General features: G+C 39.6%; 1 protein-coding gene across 2 annotated transcripts; it reads left to right on the top strand.

Moving 5' to 3' along the window:
• Positions 1–770: 770 nt before the first annotated feature.
• LOC128544563 (perforin-1-like) lies at positions 771–15,011 on the top strand. 2 transcript variants are annotated; one of them, XM_053514766.1, is made up of 5 exons: positions 771–831; positions 9,663–10,218; positions 10,320–10,458; positions 10,624–10,838; positions 13,979–15,011. In XM_053514766.1, the coding sequence occupies exons 2-5, from the start codon at positions 9,689–9,691 to the stop codon at positions 14,856–14,858; spliced, it is 1,764 nt and encodes a 587-aa protein (XP_053370741.1). In that variant the 5' UTR covers positions 771–831; positions 9,663–9,688; the 3' UTR covers positions 14,859–15,011. The 2 variants fall into 2 exon arrangements, with proteins under 2 accessions (XP_053370741.1, XP_053370742.1); XM_053514767.1 differs by lacking the exon at positions 771–831 and adding an exon at positions 8,376–8,496.
• Positions 15,012–23,239: the final 8,228 nt, after the last annotated feature.

Genomic DNA, 23,239 nt, shown 5'->3' with positions numbered 1-23,239 from the left:
TGTAGGTCAGAACTTTCAATTACAATGGCCCACAGTTATAGGATAGCCTTCTGATTAGTGTTTGGGACAAAAAGTCTCTGTATTTTCATTCTACACATACTGTACTATTGTCCTTAAGTATTACATGACTGTAAGGCTACTATGATTTGTAGTTCTCTCTCTCTCTCGAGTCTCTAACCCTTTGTGTGCTACATCTTTGTATGATCTATCCTGCTGATGCTTTGTGGTGACCTTAGTTAAAATAAAATTTTATTTAATTGAAATGATGTCATCTGTCAATGAAAGAAGATGAAGCAAGAAATAGTAAAAAAATATTAGAGACTTATTAGAAATATTAGACACATTCATAAATCATCACTGTAAGATTGATGTGTACAATAAAAATAATTAGGTAAGAAACTAACACGTCAATATTTTAAAGGAGAATCACAATAAATCCTTTTAAAGCATTTTATTATAATACACTCAAAAGCTAAAATTTTAAAGATTCTGCAGGAATCTACCTAGTTATATGTTTTTATAAAAATTTGTAGACCTTTAAAGAATATCTGCATAATCAGGAACATGCATGTGCACTAGAATTATATCATGTCTTATATGTCAATCTGTTGCATTGTTGCAAAAGCATCGCCTAAATGAGGTTCCACATGACTTTCACACACACTACCTCACACCATTGTGTCCATAGAACCACAATCTTACACCCAAAACACCTACTCCAGATCATGCACATTTATAAATACCCCAGGCAGAACTAAAGAAGAACATTTAGAAGACCTATGTACTGTAGCCTGCACAGGTTATAGGTATCTGCTCACAAAACACATCAAGGTAAGTGCAACAACCCTTAAAGATCAATTACATACACACTCCATGGACACGTTGACAGTTCTTGATTAAAAAAAAAAAAAAATGTATTACAAAAACATTTTTGTGAATTTGTTAAACGGTATGTATATTTATAGTATTATTAGCACAAATTTAGTAATGGTTTACAGGGAATGACATTCATTATAAGCACTATTGATTTACAAATGAATGAGACAAGGGAATAATAATAGGAGTAATACTTGCAAACAGGGTAAAATGCGACACATCAGTGATCTCTACTCTAGTCTAAGGAGTTCTCAGATTAAAGAGCAGTTTAATATGTTACACATGCAATTTACTTATAGACTAACAGCTAATTGTGTTTTTATATATATATATATATATATATATATATATATATATATATATATATATATATATATATATATATCTTTAATTTAAAATTGAAGAAGCAGTGAGGAAGTCACCGTAACGGCTCCTTACAGCCTCCTTTGGGCTTGGCGTAAATTCTGTCATGTTCATTAGTGCCTTTAGTGTCGGGAGGAGGATTAGAGCATGTTCAATTCAATTCAAATTTATTTTATTTGTATAGCACTTTTAATAATTGTCATTGTCGCAAAGCAGCTTTGCAAATTAAAAGAATTATTTCAAGCTTGCATGAAATGTGAATGTGTATGAATCAAAATGGTAAGACTGTCCTGATGAGCAAGTCGAGGACGACGGCGACGGTGGCAAGGAAAAATTCCCTGAGATGGCAGTAGGAATAATAATAATTATAATAATAATAATAATAATAATTATTATTATTATTATAGTTAATTATTTGCCACTTGTGCTTTTTCGCATATCCCAGTTAGAGCGCAGAGGTATAACGCCCGCACTGTACATGCCCAGGCGTTTTGTCTAATGCTAACCATACACCTTACCCTTCATGGCTCTGGTTCTGTATATTCTAGGATGATAGAAAAAATTATAATATCTGCTTTGAGTTTAATGAAACACAAATCAGTTCATTACTATTTATATTTACAGGAACACTCAAAATCAAGTCACAAAAAAACAGAAGAAATCAACAGATTAAAAATATATCCAAGCATTTAACTGTGCAACATAAAGTGACACTAGGGGTGTACATGCATGTTATTCACAAGTTCTGACGCGTGTCTTTTGTTACACTGACGACTTCAGACTTTCGTTGATTTCTTTGTCTCTTGTTTATTTTCAACATCAAAAACAACGGTTGTTACAGTTTCTTGCATAAATCCACTGTAGTCACGACAAGTTGCTTGCTGCGTTCTGTAGCTTCGATAGATTACAGTTACAACAACTTATTTTACTGTATTCCTTTTAGCTTACTGTCTCACGGTCAAAAGCTTGTGTGCTCCACACCTTTCTGTATCCTTCCGTGTCTTAACAACAAAAAACAACTAACGTGCGTGATAGACATGAAACTGCATAACTGTGGGATGATGTCACAGAACAACACATGAAATGATGTCACAATACAAATTATAAGTATGATACTTAATGCTTAATGCTTAACTAATAAACTGAAATAAGATAAACATAACAACAAATCACAAGAATGAAATATGGCCCTTACAAGGGGTGAAAACTACAGAAGAAGCAGAGCAAAAAGCAAGGGTAATAATAATAATAATAATAATAATAATAATAATAATAATAATAAATGGAGAAAGCACAGTCAAAGAAAAATTGTTCTTGATACAAAAGAGAAGAAAACAAAAAGAAAATTAAGTTGCCTAATATAAAGTGGGCTTGTGCTGCTTGTGTAATTCTCTCTCTTAATTATAGTTACTAGACTTTGAGTGTTCTTATAAATATTACTACATGATTAAACTCATGGCAAAAATGTTAATGTCACTGTAAATATTGACAAGTACAGTTGAACCTTGGATTGCAGGCAAAATTTATTCTGGAACCTTGCTTTTTTTTTATCAAAACACCAGTATGTCAAAGTAATACATAATGGAAATTCCAACGATTCGTTCCACAACCCTGTCACAAAGGCATAGAAGTGTGTGTCACGGCTCTACTTGGGGTTCTTTCTTTACCCACAATCTTTGCAAAAAGTTCAGCCAGCTGGTAACAGCTTCCTGCTCAGGGTCTCTCTTCCCCTTCTTCACCTTGAGCAAGAACAGCTCCAATCCCTACTCCCGAGGCATCTACTGTACCTGCAAAATAAAGGGTTTCTCAAAGTCCGGGCTTTGCAGTACAGGTGATGAGCACAGATAGCCCTTCAGTGCAGAGAAGGCCTTTTTGCAGTCCTCTGTCCACCGTACTGGATTTCTTGATCCTTTTGCCGTGAGGTTGGTAAGGGGTGCTGCAATGGTCTCAAAGTGAGGTATAAACATGTATGTGTGTGTGTGTGTATGCAGCTGTAACATTCGTAGCGCAGCTTGCCTACAATGGGTTGTGTACAGTAGAAGCAGCCATCTGGACCATGGCAGGTCCATGGCAGAACCATGACAAGTCCATGCACGATCCGTGCACGGAATGTGATCCCCCGCGATGACGCAGTTAACGATGCCACGCCCCATAAACACCCTCATGTGCTTTCTAATAAGATGGTTGCAATGCTGTACAATCCCGCCAGGTGGATCACTGACTGCTTCAGTTAACTGCAGTCTCCACGCAGCCTTATACAGTATGTTCATAAACAGGCAGTTCGTGCATTGTCAACATAGTTCCATAAATAGATGATGTGGTAAAAAAAAAAAAAAAAAACATTAATAAAACAGATTTTTTAAATCACTCAATTCACAACCCATGATGCTTATGCTATTTAAAATAAATAAATTAATTAATAAATAAAACTAGTTATTGCAATATTTTTCAAGACATCCTTAAAGACATGGTAACATCTGTAATGTATCCATACCGATCGCTGTATGTACGGAATACAAATGCAGGCTACGGTTCAAATATACTGTAGCGTTTTACCACCAGAAGGGTCTTGGGGAGACGAGTTGGCTTGATTGCTTCCCAATGCAATAGCTGGAAGTACTTTATTACTTCACAGCACAGTATACATACAGCATGGGAAACAGTGAAGCGGTGTAGTGAATGGCGGGGTCCTTTTGTTGAAGAGGGAGGAGCGCAAACATTGTCCTGACGACAGAGTTTGATGTTTCGCCAGCATGCGCCTGGTAGGGAGCAAGACGGTCTTGGTGGAGCACAACCACTCGCGCCCGCCCCACTAACCGCACCCGGTAGACGACATCGGAGAGCCACAAAACCTCGGAGATTTGTTCGTTGTCTAACCGTGACGAGTAGCCCTGTCCCTGGCTAGATTGACCTACTGAGCACCCCCGAGCTGCGGGAGGTCGCTCGGCTCTTTCGCCGTGATGTTCCACCATTATGGGTTCAACGCGCTCTGCCTCGCGTAGTGCTTTAGAAAGGGAACCTAGTGGCGCTAACCTGATGTGCTTCAGAGCACAACAGGTCACACACACCTCAACACACACAACATGGCCAAAGCCACTAACACAAACAACCTTCCCCAACAGAGTGAACACATAGAAACCCCTCCCGCAAGGCATGATGGTCGTCACGCGCCCCGCCTACGCCACAATACTGTGAAACAAATGTACTCAAAGGCATGATGTAATAGAGACAAATCTCTTCAGGTCATTCTGCACTAATGTTATCATGGTGTAAATTATTAACGCATTGATGTATTTCACTTGCGGACAAAATAGACCATATGTCTGTTTAGTATTTCTTTTGAACGGCTGTGTTCATAGGTTTAATCAGCTATTTACAAGACAATGTTGATGCACTAACGGTTAAAGTGCCACAGGTGTGTGTGTGTGTGCGTGTGTGTGTGTGCTCCTGCATTCCTCAGGTTTGTCTGAGCTGGCTTTAACACAAACACATTTGCGCGCCGGACAAAAGAGCCCATCTTAGCACCATCTAACAGTCAGTAGTGGGTGGAGTCAGTACATTCTCCACTGAAATTTCTCACGTTAACTTTTTCACATTCCATTTCTCCTAAGTTTGTCTTTTAATGAAGTTCTTAAAATCCAAAGCATTTTTAAACTAAGAAAAAAATAAACATTTCTCTGTTGGCTTTAACACAAACACATTTGCACACAGACATGTCTAAAGAACCCCTCCCCCCGCCAAAAAAACACACAGAGCAATTAGCACCATGTCATAGTCAGTATTCTCCATTGAGGTTTCTCACCTTCCACTCCTTCTAAGTTTGTCTTTGCTCTTTTGAAGGAGTTCTTAAAACCCAAAAATGTACTGTATTTATACTGAGAAAAAATTATTAAGAGTCACATAATCACAAACACAAACTAGCACAGATACATACTGTATAATCAAGTGTTAAACTAGGTTCATTTGTTTCTATGACTATTATTATTATTATTAGCCCAACTCTTTGACTATTTAAAACAAAGTCGTCTCCCATTTTTTGCCCATTAAGGTAGTTGGTTCAAGTAAATGTTTTTTTTTTTAAATACCCAAACAACCCTCCAACAATTAAAACACACAAACATGACTTAAAAAATATATATTCTTCCAAAACAAGTTAAAGTTAAAACAGTAATTTGTATAAAACAGGTAAATACATGTTTTATTTTTGCTTAAAGGTCATTAAAATACCCCGATAACACTAGCTGCTTATCAGTCTCTGTTTTTTTTATATATATTAAAATATAAATTTTTTAAAAACTATCAAAGATGGAATGGTTTAAGTCTTTGTTAAAATCAAATGATTGCAACTCGGGTTAGCATTGCTGGGTTGTGGTAACGTGTTCTTGAGAACAAAGCACAATCTAGTGGTGGAACCAGGTTAATAAATAGGGCTTGAATGGACGTGTTTACTGTGAAATCTTGACATGCCTTTTTGGCATCTATCTATAACATCTACATTCAATGACGGGACAATTGCAGCAATCCACCAGTCCTTTGCTCCCAACCCAACCCCTACACCAGAACTTCAGGACCTTCCATTCTCTCCCTTAGCAGACTTCTCCAACCTATCATCGGGTAAGTTTCAGCAAATCGTCTCATCATCCACTCCCACCACCTGTTCATTAGACCCAATACCTTTCACAATGCTCCAGGCCATATCATGAGCCCTCCTTCCCTCATCACAACCATCATCAACCATTCCATAACAACTGGTCATGTTCTTGCTGCTTTTAAGAAGGCAAGGGTTATTCCCATTCTTGAGAAACCCTGCCTGGGTCCAGCAGATGTCAGCAACTATCGCCCAGTATTCTTAAAAGCCTCTCAGTTCTTATAAGCCTTGGAATCTGTGGAGCGGCATGGCAATGGTTTGCTTCTTACCTAAAAAATATATTGTATGAGGTGACATAAAGGAGATCCACATCTTCCCCACGCAGACTCTCTACTGATGTCCCACAGGGTTCAGTACTTGGTCGTCTTCTGTTCTTCCTCTATTCCCGGCCTCTTGGTAAGGTCATATCACCGCATGGCTTTTCATACCATGGTTTTGCAGATGAGATGAAGAACTTTTTCTTTCCTTTCCTCTCTCAGACACTCAGGTTTCCACTCAGATCTCAGTGTGTCTGGCAGACATCTCATCCTGGATGGCAGCTCATCAGCTGAAGCTCAATCTGAGTCAAACCGAACTGCTGTTCATCTCTGGTGAATTATCCCCCGGTCACGACCTTGTGATCTATCTGGACAACAATCAGATCACTTCTTCAGCCACTGCCCGCATTCTTGGGGTAACTCTGGACAATCATCTGTTATTTTGCCCACACATCGCTAACCTTTCTCGCTCTTGTCGATTTCTTCTTTACAACATCAGAAGAATCTGCCCATTTCTGAGACAGGGGTAGCTGCAGCTCGGTGTAATGGCCGTGTCGAAAGGTTGGGGCGTGCCGAAAGGTAGGGGGCGGGCCAAAAGCTCTTCATGATTGGTTGCACAAGTTGCCTGTTTAAAGGCTATGTTACGACCTCTATCGGAATCATAAAAGGCTAATATTAAACGCTATTGTTCTTTCTAATGCGTTTTAGTAATGCAGCCAACATAATCCTTCATATTAAAATTCCATTCTTTTCCTGTAAAATATCAATATTACAAATATTCCTTTCTAAACATTCTACTGTGTTGCCACGGGTTACTGACATCATCCTCGCGCATTTGAGTCATGGTCGTCACTAAAAGTGATATATAGCTCCGCCCGGAAACTAACAATGAAATGAATTGTTATACCTATTGGATCATTTTTCACGTCTAAAACTAATCCTTTCTGTAATACAAAAAGTTTTATTGTTGTACAGTGAGAAAAAAAACATTAGATTGATGTGCACATGCCCAATAGAGCTCGAGCTGTATAATCCCATAATCCCATAATCAAAATCAAATTACAATTATTTAAATGAATATAGTACAACATGCTGTTCATACAATTTTTTATGTAATTTTAATATTTTTGGAATACTATTAACTTTGTATTGGTTAAACAAGACCAAAAAAAGTTACAGAATTAGTCATTTAGAATGTTTTAAACTGACAGTTGTTTTTCTGTAGTTTTACCAAAACTGCATAAAAACTAAAAACATTCTCGTTTATACTGTTTTGTTCACCATTTTTTATACTGTTTTATATCGATTTTTAAAATGTCACTTTACTCAACTAAAATAAGCACACTTGCACTATTCTTATTGCACTGTTCCATTTTTCACCATATCAGCCTTCTGTGTTGTAAACTGTCCCTTTTTGCAGAACAGTAACTCAATTATTTTACCTCTGTTGTTCTCCAAGTTCTCCAGTGTTATTTAAGTTTTTTTAGGTTTATTTAAGTTTTTTAGTGTTATTTGTAACAAGGGTTGAAAGAAATGTAATTTTAATTCTCTATATGTATACACTGTACATGTAGCAGAATTGACAATAACGTTGATTAGATTAGATTTAACTTTATTATCATTACAGATGTACAAGTACAAGGCAACGAAATGCAGTTTGGGTCTAACCAGAAGTGCAATGAGCAGAAAGTGCAGGATAAAGGTATAAAGTCTAAGTACACTTAATAGGGACATGTGCAGAGAAGCTATGGGTAACTATTACAGAAGGATATTATACAGATTGCTGGTAACTATACTTATAAATTTACAATGGATGAGCCGTATATACAGGTTGTTATTAACTGTAGTCAGAAATTTGCAATAGATATGAACATAATGTGCAGGATATTATGTAAGCATAGTATACAAATTGCAAGTAACTAAAATTTTAAATTTACAGTGCGTGGTAAATATATACAAGTTGTTATTAACTGTAGACAGGAATTTACAAATAGATATGAGCATAATGAAAAATGTATAATGTAATAGTTCATAAAACACCACAATAAAGAGGAGGATGGGTACAGTTTAGTAACCTTTGATATGGCACTTATTCAGTAAACAGTAAACAGACAATTTTAGCCAATAAAAAATTTTATTTAGAGGCAGAGCTGCTCCGTTTAAAAGTGTACTCCACCCAACCTGTCCCCTTAATCTGCTCATTCATTCATTTATTTATGCTGTAGTAGCAGTCCATGGAACAGAATCCTTCAAACTCTCGGTCAGAATAAAATGAAGAGACCTAAAACATTTCACGAGGCCTAAAAACATCTGTAGCGCAAAACGGACACCGATGCCAACCCTTACTTCGAGGTAAAACCTGTCTGTGTTTCGTCTCACAGTAATATGTGTCTGTCGACAACAATTAAACAAACAATTAAATGACGAAAATAAAGAAAAAAATTAAATGACGAAAATAAAGAAAAAAAATATTTATATTGACTAACCACACCAAGCCTTACCGCCGCCATGTTCTTCCACGCTAAAATAAAGGTACTTACAAAGGTACTCCCAAGTTCTCCCACACCACCCCACTTCTCTGCTCCCTGCACTGGATTTCTGTAGCTGCCCGCATCAAATTCAAAACCCTCACCTTTTTGATGCTCGCCTTCAGAGCTAAAAATGCCCCAGCACCCACTTACCTGGCTGCCCCAATCTGCTCTAACCCTAACCCTGGCTGGCCCTGGCTGGGTTTTTCCTGGATTTTTTTTACCATAACCCTAACCCTGACCTTCCATTCCTGAGATAATGCATCCAGGAAAGTGAAAAATAACATCAAGCGTGCACTCACACACACACATACAAACACCAGATAAAAGATGCTTTATGCACACACATGTGGTTACAGTGTTATAGTAAACAGCACATGCGTGCAAGGATGTTAAGTATGCGAGGGGGGTACGCGCACTGTGATCATGTGACACTTGGCATCAAAACAAGAAGCCCATCTGTGCCACATAAAACTCAATGATAATTTGTATTCATATATCAAGACTCGTTTATCTAGTCAACATTTATTAAAAAATTACTCACAATCTGAGGGTTCACTGCATTTCCCTCTTCGGATAATAGTGTCACTGCACTATTATCCTCAATAATGTGTAAAAATGCTATTTTTCAGCTGGCAATTAAATTTTTAAGCCTAAAAGGTGATAGTACTGTAAAAGTAAAAGGGATGTTTTTGATCAGGTGGACAACTTTCTGCTTCTCAGTCTGTAAAAGATATAAATGTAACCTTACTGTCTATTTTATTAGGAACATTTACACACAGATTTAGCACCAACAGCCATGTGATAGTCAATTGTCACAGGAATCAATTAAAATTTTTTTTACAATATAATTGACTTGCGATGTTATTTTAATTAACTACCTACTGCCACAAACAATGTCAAAATATTTTTCAATTTAGGTAAGTTTAGAAATGTTAAAAAGCGGCAACCCTTTGTAGTTACTATATGGTCAAAATTATTTGATTACAGGAACTGGACTTTCAACAAATAAAGCCATGCTGCAGACGCTTCTGATCTGTGCCATATTTGCTGCAAATCTCCCTCCTCCAACCAGCCAGGGTTGCTTCAAAGCTAATGAAAGTCAATGTGACAATGCGGACTTCGTTCCAGGATCTGACCTAGCAGGAGAAGGCTTTGACATCACCACCATGCAACGGAAAGACGCCTTCGTCATTGACTTGAGCGCCTGGCTCCAGAAGGACAAGACCTGCACTCTGTGTAAAAATCCCTACATGGGAGGCCAAAAGCAGAAGCTCCCAGTTTCTGTGGTGGACTGGAGACCAAGTCAGAAGTGCAAAATCAAAGTGTCCAGCTCCGTCTATGAGTCCAGTGAGTCCCTGGTCAGCTCCAGCACATCCATCATCAAGAATGACTGGAAGGTAGGCTTGGACATATCTACTAAAAAAGGTAAAGGTTCACTGATGTTGGCAGGGACTAACTCCAAGCTGGCTGACTACTCAATGGAGAAAACAAAAAAAGACAAATTCAGCTTTACCGGTCATACTTTCTCCTGTGGATACTACAGGTAGGATGTAAAAAAGGGCAGTTTCATATATTTAAATATGCACACTATAATTGTACAAATTTGCATTTTTTTTTCACATTATATCCTTTTCAACCTTCTAGATATAGGGTTTCAAGCCGTCCAATCCTGAACCCAGAGGTGAAGAATGAATTCAGCATGCTGCCTGCAACATATGATGATCATACCAAGCCTCTCTTTTTCAAGCTGATTGACATGTTTGGTACTCATTATATAACTAAGGTGAATTAAATCATTTTCACAGATTTTTAAACAAATAAGAAATTTTCTTCTTTTGCCTGCAGAAAAAAAAGCCCTGCCTAATTCGGTCTTAGAGTAATTGAACTTTTGCTCAAAAATAAATGCAAATATGATCTTTTCCATGGGAAATGTTGTGACTGCTTATAGGTGTCTTTGGGTGGCGAGGTTAGCTCTGTGACCAGCATCAAGAAGTGCCATGCGTCTTTGCAAGGTCTGACAGTGGATGAAGTAAAGACATGTCTGGACGTAGAGGCATCTGCCAGTGTGAAATCTGTAAGCCTTCGGTCTGAGTACCATCACTGCCAGCAAGCCAAGGACAAGACTTTAAACAAAAAGAGCTTCTCCAGCAGCTTCAGTGACAGGTTTGTATTATTCTTACATTTTTCTGAGCAACTGTCATTGGTTGCAGATCATCAGATTCCTGGAAGAAGTCATAAAAATCACCTGATTTTTGCACATGGTAATATATTCATCAAAAGTCACAAAGCCATTGAATATGACAATATTATTCTAAGACCAAACTTAGTCACATAGGTTGCACAAACCAATGTATTGTTAGTGTCGGTCCCAAGCCTGAATACATAAGGAGGGTTAAATCAGGAAGGGCAACCAGCATAAAATGTGTCTAATCAATATGCGGTTCATAAAAAGGTTTTCCATTGGTCAGGGCCCAGATTAACAGAGACCACCTCAGGTAGCTTTGGTCAGCAAAGCTGTGAAAAACAAAGAGAAAGAGAGGGAGCAGGCATTACTAAAGTAAGAGGGAATTAAGGAAGGCTAAAAGCATAAATATTGAATGTTGGCACTTTGACTGGTAAAGGGAGAGAGCTAGATGATATGATGGACTGAAGAAAGGTAGATATACTGTGTGTACAAAAGACCAAATGGAAGGAAAGCAAGGCTAAGAATACTGGAGGTGGGTTCAAACTGCTTTATTATGCTGTAGATAATAAGAGAAATGGTGTAGGTCTAATACTGAAGGAAGAGTATGTCAAGAGTATAGGGAAAGTGAGGAGAGTGTCTGATAGAGTGATGTGTGTGAAAGTTAAAGGGGTAATGACAAATCTCATCAGTGCATACACTCATACATAGGATGAAATTAAAAGGAGGAAGAAGATTTCTGGAGTAAGCTAAGCAATGTGGTTGTGAGTGTACCAAAGAAAGAAATATTGGTAATTGGAGCTGACCTTAATAGGCATGTTGGAGAAGGGAACTGTGAAATTAGTTATGCAATAGGTAGGTATGGGGTCCTGAAAAGGAATGTGGAAGGAAAGATTATTGTAGATTTAGCAAAAAGGATGAAAGGGGCAGTGGTGAATACAAATTTTAGGAAGAAAGAGGAACACAGGGTGACCTACACTACCGTTCAAAAGTTTGGGGTCACTTTCTAACTCCATGATGGTTCCTCATTTTTATTTCTTTCTACATTGTAAAGGAATGCTGAAGGCGTCCAAAAATGCATTAATCTCCTCTGAACAGTTAATGGTGAGATGTTTCTGCTACTTCTGCTCTGTAAAGACTTCATAACGCATCTAATCTAAGGTGCTGTTAATTGGTCATTTTTCAGGCTGATAACTCTAAATGAACTTCTCGTCTGAGACAGAGGTAGGTTTTGGTCTCGCCCTCCTGGGACGGCCTTCATGAGAGACAGTTTCATTATGGTGCTTGACGGATTTTGCAAATGCACTTGACAATACTGTTCTTGCAAGAACTATTACAGAAAGTCTGACCTCTGTGTCTTAAAATAACAACTAACATTTGTTTTTGTTATTGTTAAGTAATTACCTAATTCCATATGTGTTATTTTGTAGTTTTGAAATCCCCAGTATTGTTGTAGAATGGAGAAAATAAATCACAAAACAAAAACAAAGAAATTTGCAAGTGACCCCAACTCAGATGGACTTTCTGGAGATTTTTTTACTCAGATGGACTATCTGCTGTGTAGTAGATGGCAATAGGAGGAAGATTAGAGACTGTAAGGTGGTTGCAGGGGATAGTGTAGCTAGACAATCAGATGTGGTCTTCAGGATGACTTTGGAGGTACAGAAGAAAAAAAGAGATTGAGGACCGAACCCAGGATTAGATGGTAGAAAATGTTTGTGGGAAATTCAGGGAAGACGTGAGTCATGTACTGGGATGTGGTACAGAGATGCTGAATGACTGGTCAGCTACTGCAGAAGAGGTAATGAAGATAGCTAGAATGGTATTTGGCATGGCATCATGACAGAAAAAAAGAAGATTAGGAAACTTGGTGGTGGAATGAGGAAGTACAGGAAAACATTAAGAGAAAGGGGCTTGCAAAAAAAAGGAAGTGGGATAGTAAGAAAAATGAGAGTAGAAATCAGTATAAGGCAATGTTATTGTACTGACAAGTACTGTAAAGAGAAGGTGGAGGGAGTATTTTGCAGGGTTAATGAATGAAGAAAATGAGAGAGAGGAAAGATTAGATGAGATAGAGGTGGTGAATAAGGTAGTACGGGGAATTAGAAAGGATGACAAAAAAAGTGAGAATAACTATGAAGAGAATAAAATGTTGAAAGGTAGTTGGTCCAGTGGAGGCACAAAAGTGTTTAGGAGAGATGGCAGCAAATTTGCTTACTAGATTATTTAACAAGATTTTAGAAAGATGCCATGTTTGCTTTGAGGAATGCTGTGGGTTTGACCAACTGGATTAGGGTGGAGCCAGGGATCGCCTCTTAGCCCCTTCCTGTTTGCACTGGTGATGGTCAGGTTAACAGATGAGGTTAGACAAGATTCCCCTTGGACTATGTTGTTTGCAGATGGTATTATGATTACCAGCAAGAGCAGGGAGCAGGTTGAGATGGGTCTAGAAAGGTAGAGGGATGCACTGGAGAGTAGAGGCATAAAAATCAAGTAGGAGCAAGATGGCGTTTACTGTATGTGTGTAAATGAGAGAGGGTGTTGGCGAAAGGTGCAGTTGTAAGAAGTGGAGATAGGGAAAGTAGAGGAGTTAAAATATTTAAGGTCAAGTCCAAAGCAATGGGAAGTGTAGTAGAGAAGCAAAGAAGAAAGTGCAGGCAGAGTGGAATAGGGGGAGAAGAGTAGCAGGAGTAAACTGTGAAAGAAAGTTATCGGCAAGAACTAAAGGTAAAGTTTACAGGATGTAGACCAGCACTGTTGTACAGTTTAGAGATGTTCCCACTGACAAAAAGACAGAAAGCAGAGCTGGAGGCTTCAGAGCTGAAGATGCTGTCAGGCAGGAGGAAAAGAGGATGGCCCAAGAGGGGGTTAATGAATGTTTTAGAGATATTCAAGACCTTTATAATTTATCATACTGATAAATTAAAAAAAGATCAATAACTACTGAACCATATTCACACTTTACTCTCAATGAGTTCGGTCTTTGTGTGTCACATGAATTTATTTCTGATTTACAACCTGTTCTAATAAGAAAATGCCTGCATGTTAAGACTTGACTGAGAAGTATTTATTTTGAAGTATATTCTTTACTGATAATATCTATATTTCTCTAATTTTAAAGGGAAACAAATGTGATTGGTGGTCATACTCAGAATGTTGATCTCCTATTCTCATCAAATACTGACCCGAAGGCCTACAAGGACTGGGTCTCATCTCTTCCTGCTCACCCTGATGTGATCTCCTACTCACTCAAGCCTCTTCATGAGTTACTGCCAGCTAACGATCTGAAACAAAAGAATTTGCGCAACGCCATCAAAGACTACATACTACAGAGAGGCCTGTGGAAAAATTGCACTAGCCCATGCAAAATTGGAGTAAAGACTAATGCCAAGGAGCCATGCACCTGCAGCTGCCATAACAACCCAGGTGTGTCCCTAAACTGCTGCCCAACTCAGAGAGGATTTGCTCAGATTACTGTAACTGCAGTTAAAGCCACTGGTTTATGGGGAGATTACTTTACACAGACAGATGGATATGTCAAGCTTTTTCGCAATGGAAAGGTCTTTCTCAGCCAGACACCTGTAATCTGGAACAAAAACTTTCCAAACTGGAACTGGGATTTTAATTTTAACAGTGAGGATCTGACTCAGTTCAAAAGTGTAAAGCTGGAAGTGTGGGACAGGGACAGTGGTTGGGATGATGACCTTCTTGGAGCATGCACTGTTCAATTGAAATCTGGAGTGAACAACAACTTCTGTACCCTTAACCATGGAACACTGTATTATAAAGTGCAGGTAAAGTGCATCCCTGGTTTGGTTGGTCCAACGTGCTTGGAGTACAAACCCTCTCCCATGGATGCACATTTGGAGAAAGTGTACGTCTCTCGACATGCTCGGCTGATTCCGAAAGGCATGCTGCTAGAGATGGGAGTGCTCCTTGATGAACGCATTCCTCGCTTTAACCAGAACTTCATTAAAAAAGCTGCAGGTTTTGAATTGTAGACCACTTGTGCAGTTTGTGACCCTATCGCTTATTCATGCCAAATCTTTTTAATCATTTTAAAGTAGAATAGTTGCCCATAATATTAACATTTTATAAGACAATGCTTCCTGCTCATCTGTGCTGCCATCTGCCTTATAATAAACGTTTAATGAAACTTGTTATTTGGGTTATTTTTGTTATTATTTTCAGATTTGTTTTAAGTACAGTGGAACCTTGGATTACAAGCCTAATTCATTCTGAAAGTGGGCTTGTATTCCAAAACAAAATAGAATAGGACTTAAGTCAGAGTCACACAACGCTAAGCTAAGATGACTCATTCTCTACCTAAGCTACTACTTTACTAAGTTCATGCACTGCAGTTCTTCTCCCACACTCCCTTTCCCCCACATTAGAAACAATAAAAAAGCTTCTTCTTTGTCTTTCAGCTGTTCCCTTTCAGGGGTCGCCACAGTGAATCATCTGCCTCCATCTAACCCTATCCTCTGCATCCTCTTCTCTCACACCAACTAACTTCATGTCCTCTCTCACTGCATCCATAAATCTTCTCTTTGGTCTTCCTCTAGACCTCCTGCCTGGCAGTTCAAACCTCAGCATCCTTCTACTGATATATTCACAATCTCTCCTCTAAACATGTCCAAACCCCTTCAATCTGGCCTCTCTGACTTTATCTCCAAAACATCTAACATGGGTTGTCCCTCTGATAAACTCATTCTTGAACATGGGTTGTCCCTCTTGACTCAGAAACAATAATAATAAAAAAAAGCATGGTCAGGGCCTTTTGCAGACATTCAAAGGGGCTTTCTAAAACACAAGAACTGGTTAATTCTCTGTTACCTCCAGGTATGGCCCAACTGGCCCACTGTACCCTTCGGGTGATGGGTGCTAAGGATTAGAACATGTATCTATTAACTAATGAAAATCAGTTTTTGAATTGTGGTTTAAAACAACTTTTTAACTCTTAACTCGATTTTTTGTTGCACACCCTTTTGAGGCAATCACTGCAATCAAACGATTTCTGTAACTCGCAGTGGGACTTATCCAGACTGCATGTTTCTGCTCTTTCCACAGACATTCAATAGGATTTAAATTAGGGTTCCTAGAAGGCCACTTTAGAATAGTTCAGTGTTTTGTTCTCAGCCATTCTTGGATGTTTTTAGCTGTGTGTTTTGAGTCATTTCTTTGTATGCTTCATTTTGCGTGAGTGAAAATCAAAGGTGGAAAGAGTAATAAAATTTTGTACTTAAGTACAAGTAGCACTGCTTCTTCAGTGAAGTTTTACTTAAGTACACAAAGTTACCATTATAAAAATCTAATCAAGTAAAAGTAAAAAGTAGCTCATTATACAGAGTATAATTGTGGCAACATTATGGGAGGGGAGATGAATATAAAATATTTTGAAACCGATTACGCCACCCCGAAGTTAACCAGTGAAATAACCCAAATAAGGAACACAAGTTCGTTAGTCTAAGTGAATCAGAGAGACAGGATACACATGTACAAAACTTTATTTTATTTCACAATAAAATAAATTAAAACACTCTGTAGCATGCAAGGCTAGGTTTCAAAAGGCCATCACGCACAGTATAGGTGGAACGGGGCACTCTGTGTAAACTTACAAAATAATCACACAAACGAAAAAGAAATAAAACAATACTTACAAAAACATGACAAAAATTTCAGGCACAGACCTCCCAGTGGCAGGGGCAAGTTAAACGAGATACAAACCTTAAAGTGCACTTCACACGCATCCACACACACTCACACAGTGAAACAGGAATACACTCAGCACTGCACTCCACACTATTACACTACCACCCGTACTCAGAGCTAGGTAGCTAACTAGCCTTCTGGCTCAACAGTGCCTAAGGTGGACCAACATAAATAGACATTAAATCCTAAAAAAACACATCCAATGTAACCAAAATAAACAAAAAGACAGAGAAGCACGTTCTCTTTACAATAACCACAAAAACTAAAAATAAAAGGAAGAATCAATTGAACCAAAAAAACAAAATACTAAATAAAAGAATTCAAATCTACTGTTCGCTGAATCAATCATATCTCAGCAAAGCAGAAGTGCTCACTATCACACATTAAGACTGATTTGTGAACAATGTTTGAGAGATATGGTAATATTGTGTATCTGGAATGAATTTTAGATCTTTAAGTCCATCTCATGAAAAATCGGAGCAGAAACAAAGTTGTTGCGTTTATATTTTTTGTTGTGTGTGTATATATATATATACATACACACACACACACTATCGTTCAAAAGTTTGGGGTCACTTGCAAATTTCTTTTTTTTTGTTTAGTGATTTATTTTCTATATTCTACAACAATACTGGGGATTTCAAAACTATAAAATAACACATATGGAATTAGGTAATTACGTAACAACGAGAAAAACAACAGTTAGTTGTTATTTTAAGACACAGAGGTCAGCCTTTCTGTAATAGTTCTTGCAAGAACAGTATTGTCAAGTGCATTTGCAAAATCCGTCCAGCACCATAATGAAACTGGCTCTCATGAAGGCCGTCCCAGGAGGGCGAGACCAAAACCTACCTCTGCCACAGACCAGAAGTTCATTTAGAGTTATCAGCCTGAAAAATGACCAATTAACAGCACCTCAGATTAGAGGCGTTATGAAGTCTTTACAGAGCAGAAGTAGCAGAAACATCTCAAAATCAACTGTTCAAAGGAGATTATTGCATTTTTTGTACGCCCTTAGAATTCCTTTACAATGTAGAAAGAAAGAAAAATCAGGAACTATCATGGAGTAAGAAAGTGACCCGAAACTTTTAAATGTTAGTGTATATATAATTATTATTATATATATTTTTTTATTATATATATTCAGCCGGTGATCCAATCATAGCTGATAACTCTGGGAGATTACTGATAAAGCTTTGTGCAGTAGTTAAAGTGAATGTGGTGTGAATATGGTCAGAGCCACTGGCTTGATGACGCAGTGGCTGGTGTCCATAGTCCTGGCAATCCACTGGGGAAGAGCATGGGTGGGATGGCATATTTTTGCTCCACTGGCATGAGTTTCCTGCTCACATACAGGATTTAATGTTCTTTGCTATAAAATTCCTGGGACAGGACCACGTCGAACCTGGCCCCTGTATCAAATTCAAATCAAAGTACCATTGTGCACTAGGAAGGGGTGGCTAATCCAATATCCCAGGTACTGTGCTTCAGTTAGCCCCAGACACTTTTTCATGTTCATTATTAGGCTACTTTGTAGAGCTTCTCAAGGATAGAATGGAGGTGCTGCATGACCAGATATCCATGAGCCTTTGGGATGTGAAAGGGAACCACCCAATACCACTTGTAGCCATGCTCTGTGCTGAAGGCTGTTTTTTCTTTCACCTCAGCGGTGACAGCCACTTGCAAATAACCCTTGGTTAAGTCAAGCATTAAAATAAAGCAGGCTCTTGCCAGTCGCTCAATGAGGTCATCCATTTGTGGCAGTGGATAAGTGTTGAATTCTAAAACCATCCTTAGCCAACTTAAATCGTTACAGAACCTAAAGGATTTGCCAGGTTTGGGCACTACCATGATAGGACTGGACCTGGGGCTAGTGGACTACTCTAAGCCTTCAAGAGAGTGAACACTAGGAAAGCAGCAGGACCAGACGGCATCACATGAAAGTGATAGTGAAGTGCGTCCCTGCTTTGACTGGTTCATCATGTACAGAACGGGTTTTGAATTGTATAAAAACTGTGTAGCTTATGAACAAATCACATATTCCTGCCTGCTATCAATTCTTTTTTTTTTTTTTTCCCGGCCTGTCAGTAACACAGATAACACATAACAGAGTGTATGTGTAGTTGTGCTATCATCATTCACAGCCATTTTTTTTTCTTTTAATTAACATTTTTTTTCTTTTTTTTTCTTTTTTTTTCTTTTTTTTTTTGGTTTGTTTGTTTGTTTGTTTCCCATATTATGACAGAAAAGACCGGGGGACCAAAAAAAGAGAAGAGAGAGAAAAAATTAATAAATAATAAGACAATATAGTCAGAATCTGCTTCCGTACCTGCTGAAGAAAAAAAAAGAGAAAACAACAAAGGACACAACAGCAGAGAAATTGCAGCCACAACCAACATCTGTATGATTCGCAGTAAATCATAAATCCTAAAACCTGTTGAGCAGCGCACATAATAAAATATTTTGTTTTGAAGCAACAGCAAAGACAGTGTGTGTGTGAGCACCTGTTTGTACACCAGTGTGAACGTTTGTGTGCACACCTGTGTGTGAGCGCGCTTGTGTTCATAAGGGTACTCCATGTAAATGTTTAATAGTGTGTGTGGGGAACCACAGTCCCGCCCCGAAAGGCATGGAGCAGACACGGCGGAGACCCGGGCCCCAGACATCCAGAGGCCCCCAGAGCACAGGAGTCCCAGGAGAACCACCGCAGGGACAGCCCCCCCACCCCGAAAGGGGCAGCGGAGAGCCCAGATTGGGGCTACCCAGCAGCCCCAGTGCAGACGCCCCAGGGGGCTGTGGCGACAGGACCGCAGGCTCCGCCGGCGGCCGTCCACTCCGAGGCAGTCCGGTCCCTGGGTCCAGAGATCCCAGGGCCCCTCCACCCCCCAGCCGGTGCCCAGCCAAGCCAGGAGAGCCAGATCCCGCCCAGCGACCGCCGCGAGTGAGCTAGCGCTCACCCGAGCGCCTCGCCCCGGAGCGAGAAACCACCAACCCACCAGCAGCCGGGGGCACCACACAGCTGGGTGTGGTGGCAGAGCAGGGGGGGCCTGGGATGTTGAGTGAGGTGGAGTCTAGGACCTGACCTGACACCTGAACGTAGACAGCCAGGCACACATATACACAAACATACATTCCCACCCTCATACACACAAACAAATATTCACACACTCACACATGTAGACACACAAAAATAGACACAGTACACACACTCACACTCCCCATATATACTCTATCCTCCTGGAACCAGGCACCGCCACCCCCGGAGGGGTGATCAGTGCCTGACCCCGGAGCTGGACCCACTTACCTCCGCTGCGGGGACAGAAAGACCCCCCCGGTCCCCCCGGTAATGAGAGTGTCTAAGATGTGATATTAAATTGAGATGCAGGTGGTCACAAGGAGACAGGGGAGGAAAACCTCCCCTGCATCCCAGCAACACCCCCGCACCACAAAGCCCTACCTGTATGGTGTTGTGATGGAGCGGGAGGAGGGAAGCATCGGGGATGGGGAGGAAATAATCAGAGGGGGCAAGTACCCCCCCTTTGGAGCCAGCTCCCCTACTGATCCCCATAGGCACCCCCGTTGCCCAAAATCCGCCCAGGGCCTGGGGCCCAGGCCCATCCAAACCAGGGCCCATGTCAACGGCCCCTCCTGCCACCGCAGAGCCCGGGGCAGCCCACCAGGCCCCACAACAAAGAAAAAAAAAATAAAATACTCCCACCCCCACATTCAGTCGACTCCCAGACTACATAGAACAATAGACGCCCAAGTTAGGCCCGTCCTTCTCCTGTAATGGACCCCCTCTGCAGAGTGGATACTCGCAGATTGTAGAAATATGCTGTCAATGCTAATAATTCAATTAAATAAGCTCCGCCCCCAGCTATAACGCGGTACTGACAAGCAGCCTGCATCCTTTGATCGAAGTAGGCGTGGCGGATCTTAAGACACTAGCAGTTCACTCAGATACTGCGGCACGAGACCATTTAATGCTTTGTATGTCAAGAGTGGTATTTTAAAATCAATGCGAAATTTCACGTGGAGCCAATAAAGTGAAGATAAGATAGGGGTGATGTGCTCGTATCTTCTGGTTCTAGTGAGTCGACTCTCGCTGCTGCATTCTGCACTAGCTGAAGCTTGTTTATGCACCTAGTTGAATAACCAGACAATAAGGCATTACAATAGTCCTTTAAAAAGTAGAAGTACATAAAAAATCTACTCAATTACAGTAATGCGAGTAAAGATAATTCATTACTTTTCACCTCTGCTTCTAGCTGTATGCAGTCCTATGACAAGAACTTCTGTGTGTCATCAGCATAACAATGACAGTGTCGTCAGCATAACAATACCATGTTTACGGATTAAAAGGAAAAAAAGCAGTGGGCCTAAAACTGAACCCAGTGGAACACCAAACTCCACAAGAAAACATGCAAAATAATCACCATTTAAGTCTACAAATTGATAATAATCGGTCAAATAGGATCTGAGCCAGGAGAGGCCTGTTCCCCTAATTTATACTACATTTTCTGTGAATTAAAATATTATGATCAATAGTGTCAAAAGCTGCACTGAGGTTGAGTAATACAAGCATAGTTACACAACCCTGATCAGAGGCCAATAGAATGTCATTTACTACTTTAACGAGTGCTGTCTCTGTGCTGTGATGAGGCCTAAATCCTGACTGATACAGTTCATGTATGCCATTTCTATGTAGATATGAGCATAGCTGCTCCGCTACTATCTTTTTCAGAATCTTGGAGATGAAGGGGAGGTTTGATATTGGCCTGTAATTGGACAGCTGACAGGGGTCAAGGTCAGGTTTCTTAATTATCGGTTTAATAACTGCTAATTTTAAAGATTTTGGAACATACCTAATGCTGAGTGAGAAATTAATTATTCTCAACTGGGGTTCTGTTATTGCTGGCACTATCTGTTTGAAAAAATGTGTCGGTGTAGGATCTTATATACAACACCAAATCAGAAAAAAATGGGACAGGGTGGAAAATGTGAATAAAAAAAAGAAAAAAGCAAGTTTTAAATTTTCCTCATATTTTATTTCATTGCAGACAGTATGAACACAAAATAATTCATGTGTTTTTTTGTCAACATCATTTGATTTGTAAATAAATATCCATTCTTGCCATTCAGGCTTGCAACACATTTAAAAAAAAGTTGGGACAGTACAGCATTTACCACTTTGTACAGTTCCCCTGTCTTTTAATCACACTTAAAAAACATGTAGGCATTGAAGAAATCAAGTGACTAAGTGTTGCAGGTTTTAGTTTGTCCCATTCTTCCTGCAAACAGCGGTTAAGGTGCGCAACAGTACGGGGTCTTCATTAACGCACTTTTCGTTTTAAAATGCACCAAACATTTTCTATAGGAGACAAATCAGGGCTGCAGGCAGGCCAGTCAAGCATCCGCACCCTCTTCTTACGCAGCCATGCCTTTGTTATGCGCGCAGTTTGTGGTTTGGCATTGTCTTGCTGAAATAAGCAAGGGCAGGAAAAGACTGAGATATAAAAAAACTGAGATATACTTCTCAGCATTGATGGTGCCATCACAGAAGTGCAAGTTACCTTTGCTGAAGCCACTGACACAACCCCATACCATGACAGACCCTGGCTTTTGGACTTGTACCTGATAACAATGTAACGATGGTCCTTTTCCTCTTTGGTCCGCAGCACATGGCGTCCAATTTATCCAAAAAAGATGTGAAAAAACTATTTGTCTGACCACAATACACATTTCCACTGCACAATGGACCATCCCAGATGCCTCCAAACACAGAGAAGTTGACGCCGCTTCTGGACACTATTTAAGTAGGGCTTCCTTTTGGCACAGTACAGTTTTGGTTGGCATTTCCTAATGTAACTACATACTGTTCTACTTGAGAGTGACTTCCTAAAGTAGTCCTGAGCTCACACAGTTTTATCATTTATTGATAAATGACGGTTTTTAATGCAGTGCCATCGGAGGGATCGGAAATCACGGCCATTCAGTTTTAAGCTTGCGCCCTTGGCCTTTGCGCATGGTAATTTCTCCAGATTCCCTGATTCTTTTCACTATGTTATGCACTGTAGAGGAAGAAATGCCCAAATCTCTTCCTATCTTTCTTTGAGAAACGTTTTTCTTTATCATTTTAAAGATTTTTGCCTGCACTTGGTGGAAAACTGGAAATCCTCTGCCCATCTTTGCTCCTAAAGGATTAGGCCTTTCCTCTATGCTGCTTTTGTACTGAATCTAATTGCAATCACCTGTTAACATCACCAGTTTCAAATCACATCATTATTTAGTTATTTTACCTCATTACTACCCCTGAATTGCCCCCGTTTTTTTTTTATTGTGTTGCAAGCATGAATGGTAAGAATGGATATTTATTTACAAATCAAATGATGTTGACAAAAAAAAAACATGAATTATTTTGTGTTTATACTGTCTGCAATGAAATACCATTTGAGGAAAATTTATAACTTGCTTTTTTCTTTTTTTTATTCACTTTTTCCACCCTGTCCCAACTTTTTCTGATTTGGGGTTGTACAGGTTGATGAATTTGCAGAAGAGATGAGTGAAATTAGTTAATTCTCTTCAAGGGGAGTAAAATATTCTAGCTTTTGATCTGACATGGCTGGTTTAACATCTGCATCAATTACATTGTCTGGTTTCAAAGACTGAA

Source organism: Clarias gariepinus, chromosome 16 (genome assembly GCF_024256425.1).
Source record: "Clarias gariepinus isolate MV-2021 ecotype Netherlands chromosome 16, CGAR_prim_01v2, whole genome shotgun sequence".
Classification (NCBI taxonomy): Eukaryota; Metazoa; Chordata; class Actinopteri; order Siluriformes; family Clariidae; genus Clarias; species Clarias gariepinus.
This window is presented reverse-complemented; position numbering and strand designations above follow the sequence as displayed.

Bases quoted from the DNA above. Each gene is read 5' to 3' on its own strand.
- LOC128544563 (XM_053514766.1), top strand. From the start codon at position 9,689: ATGCTGCAGACGCTTCTGATCTGTGCCATATTTGCTGCAAATCTCCCT. The intron at 10,219-10,319 runs GTAGGATGTAAA...TCAACCTTCTAG, and splicing joins TTCTCCTGTGGATACTACAG to ATATAGGGTTTCAAGCCGTC. The intron at 10,459-10,623 runs GTGAATTAAATC...GACTGCTTATAG, and splicing joins GTACTCATTATATAACTAAG to GTGTCTTTGGGTGGCGAGGT.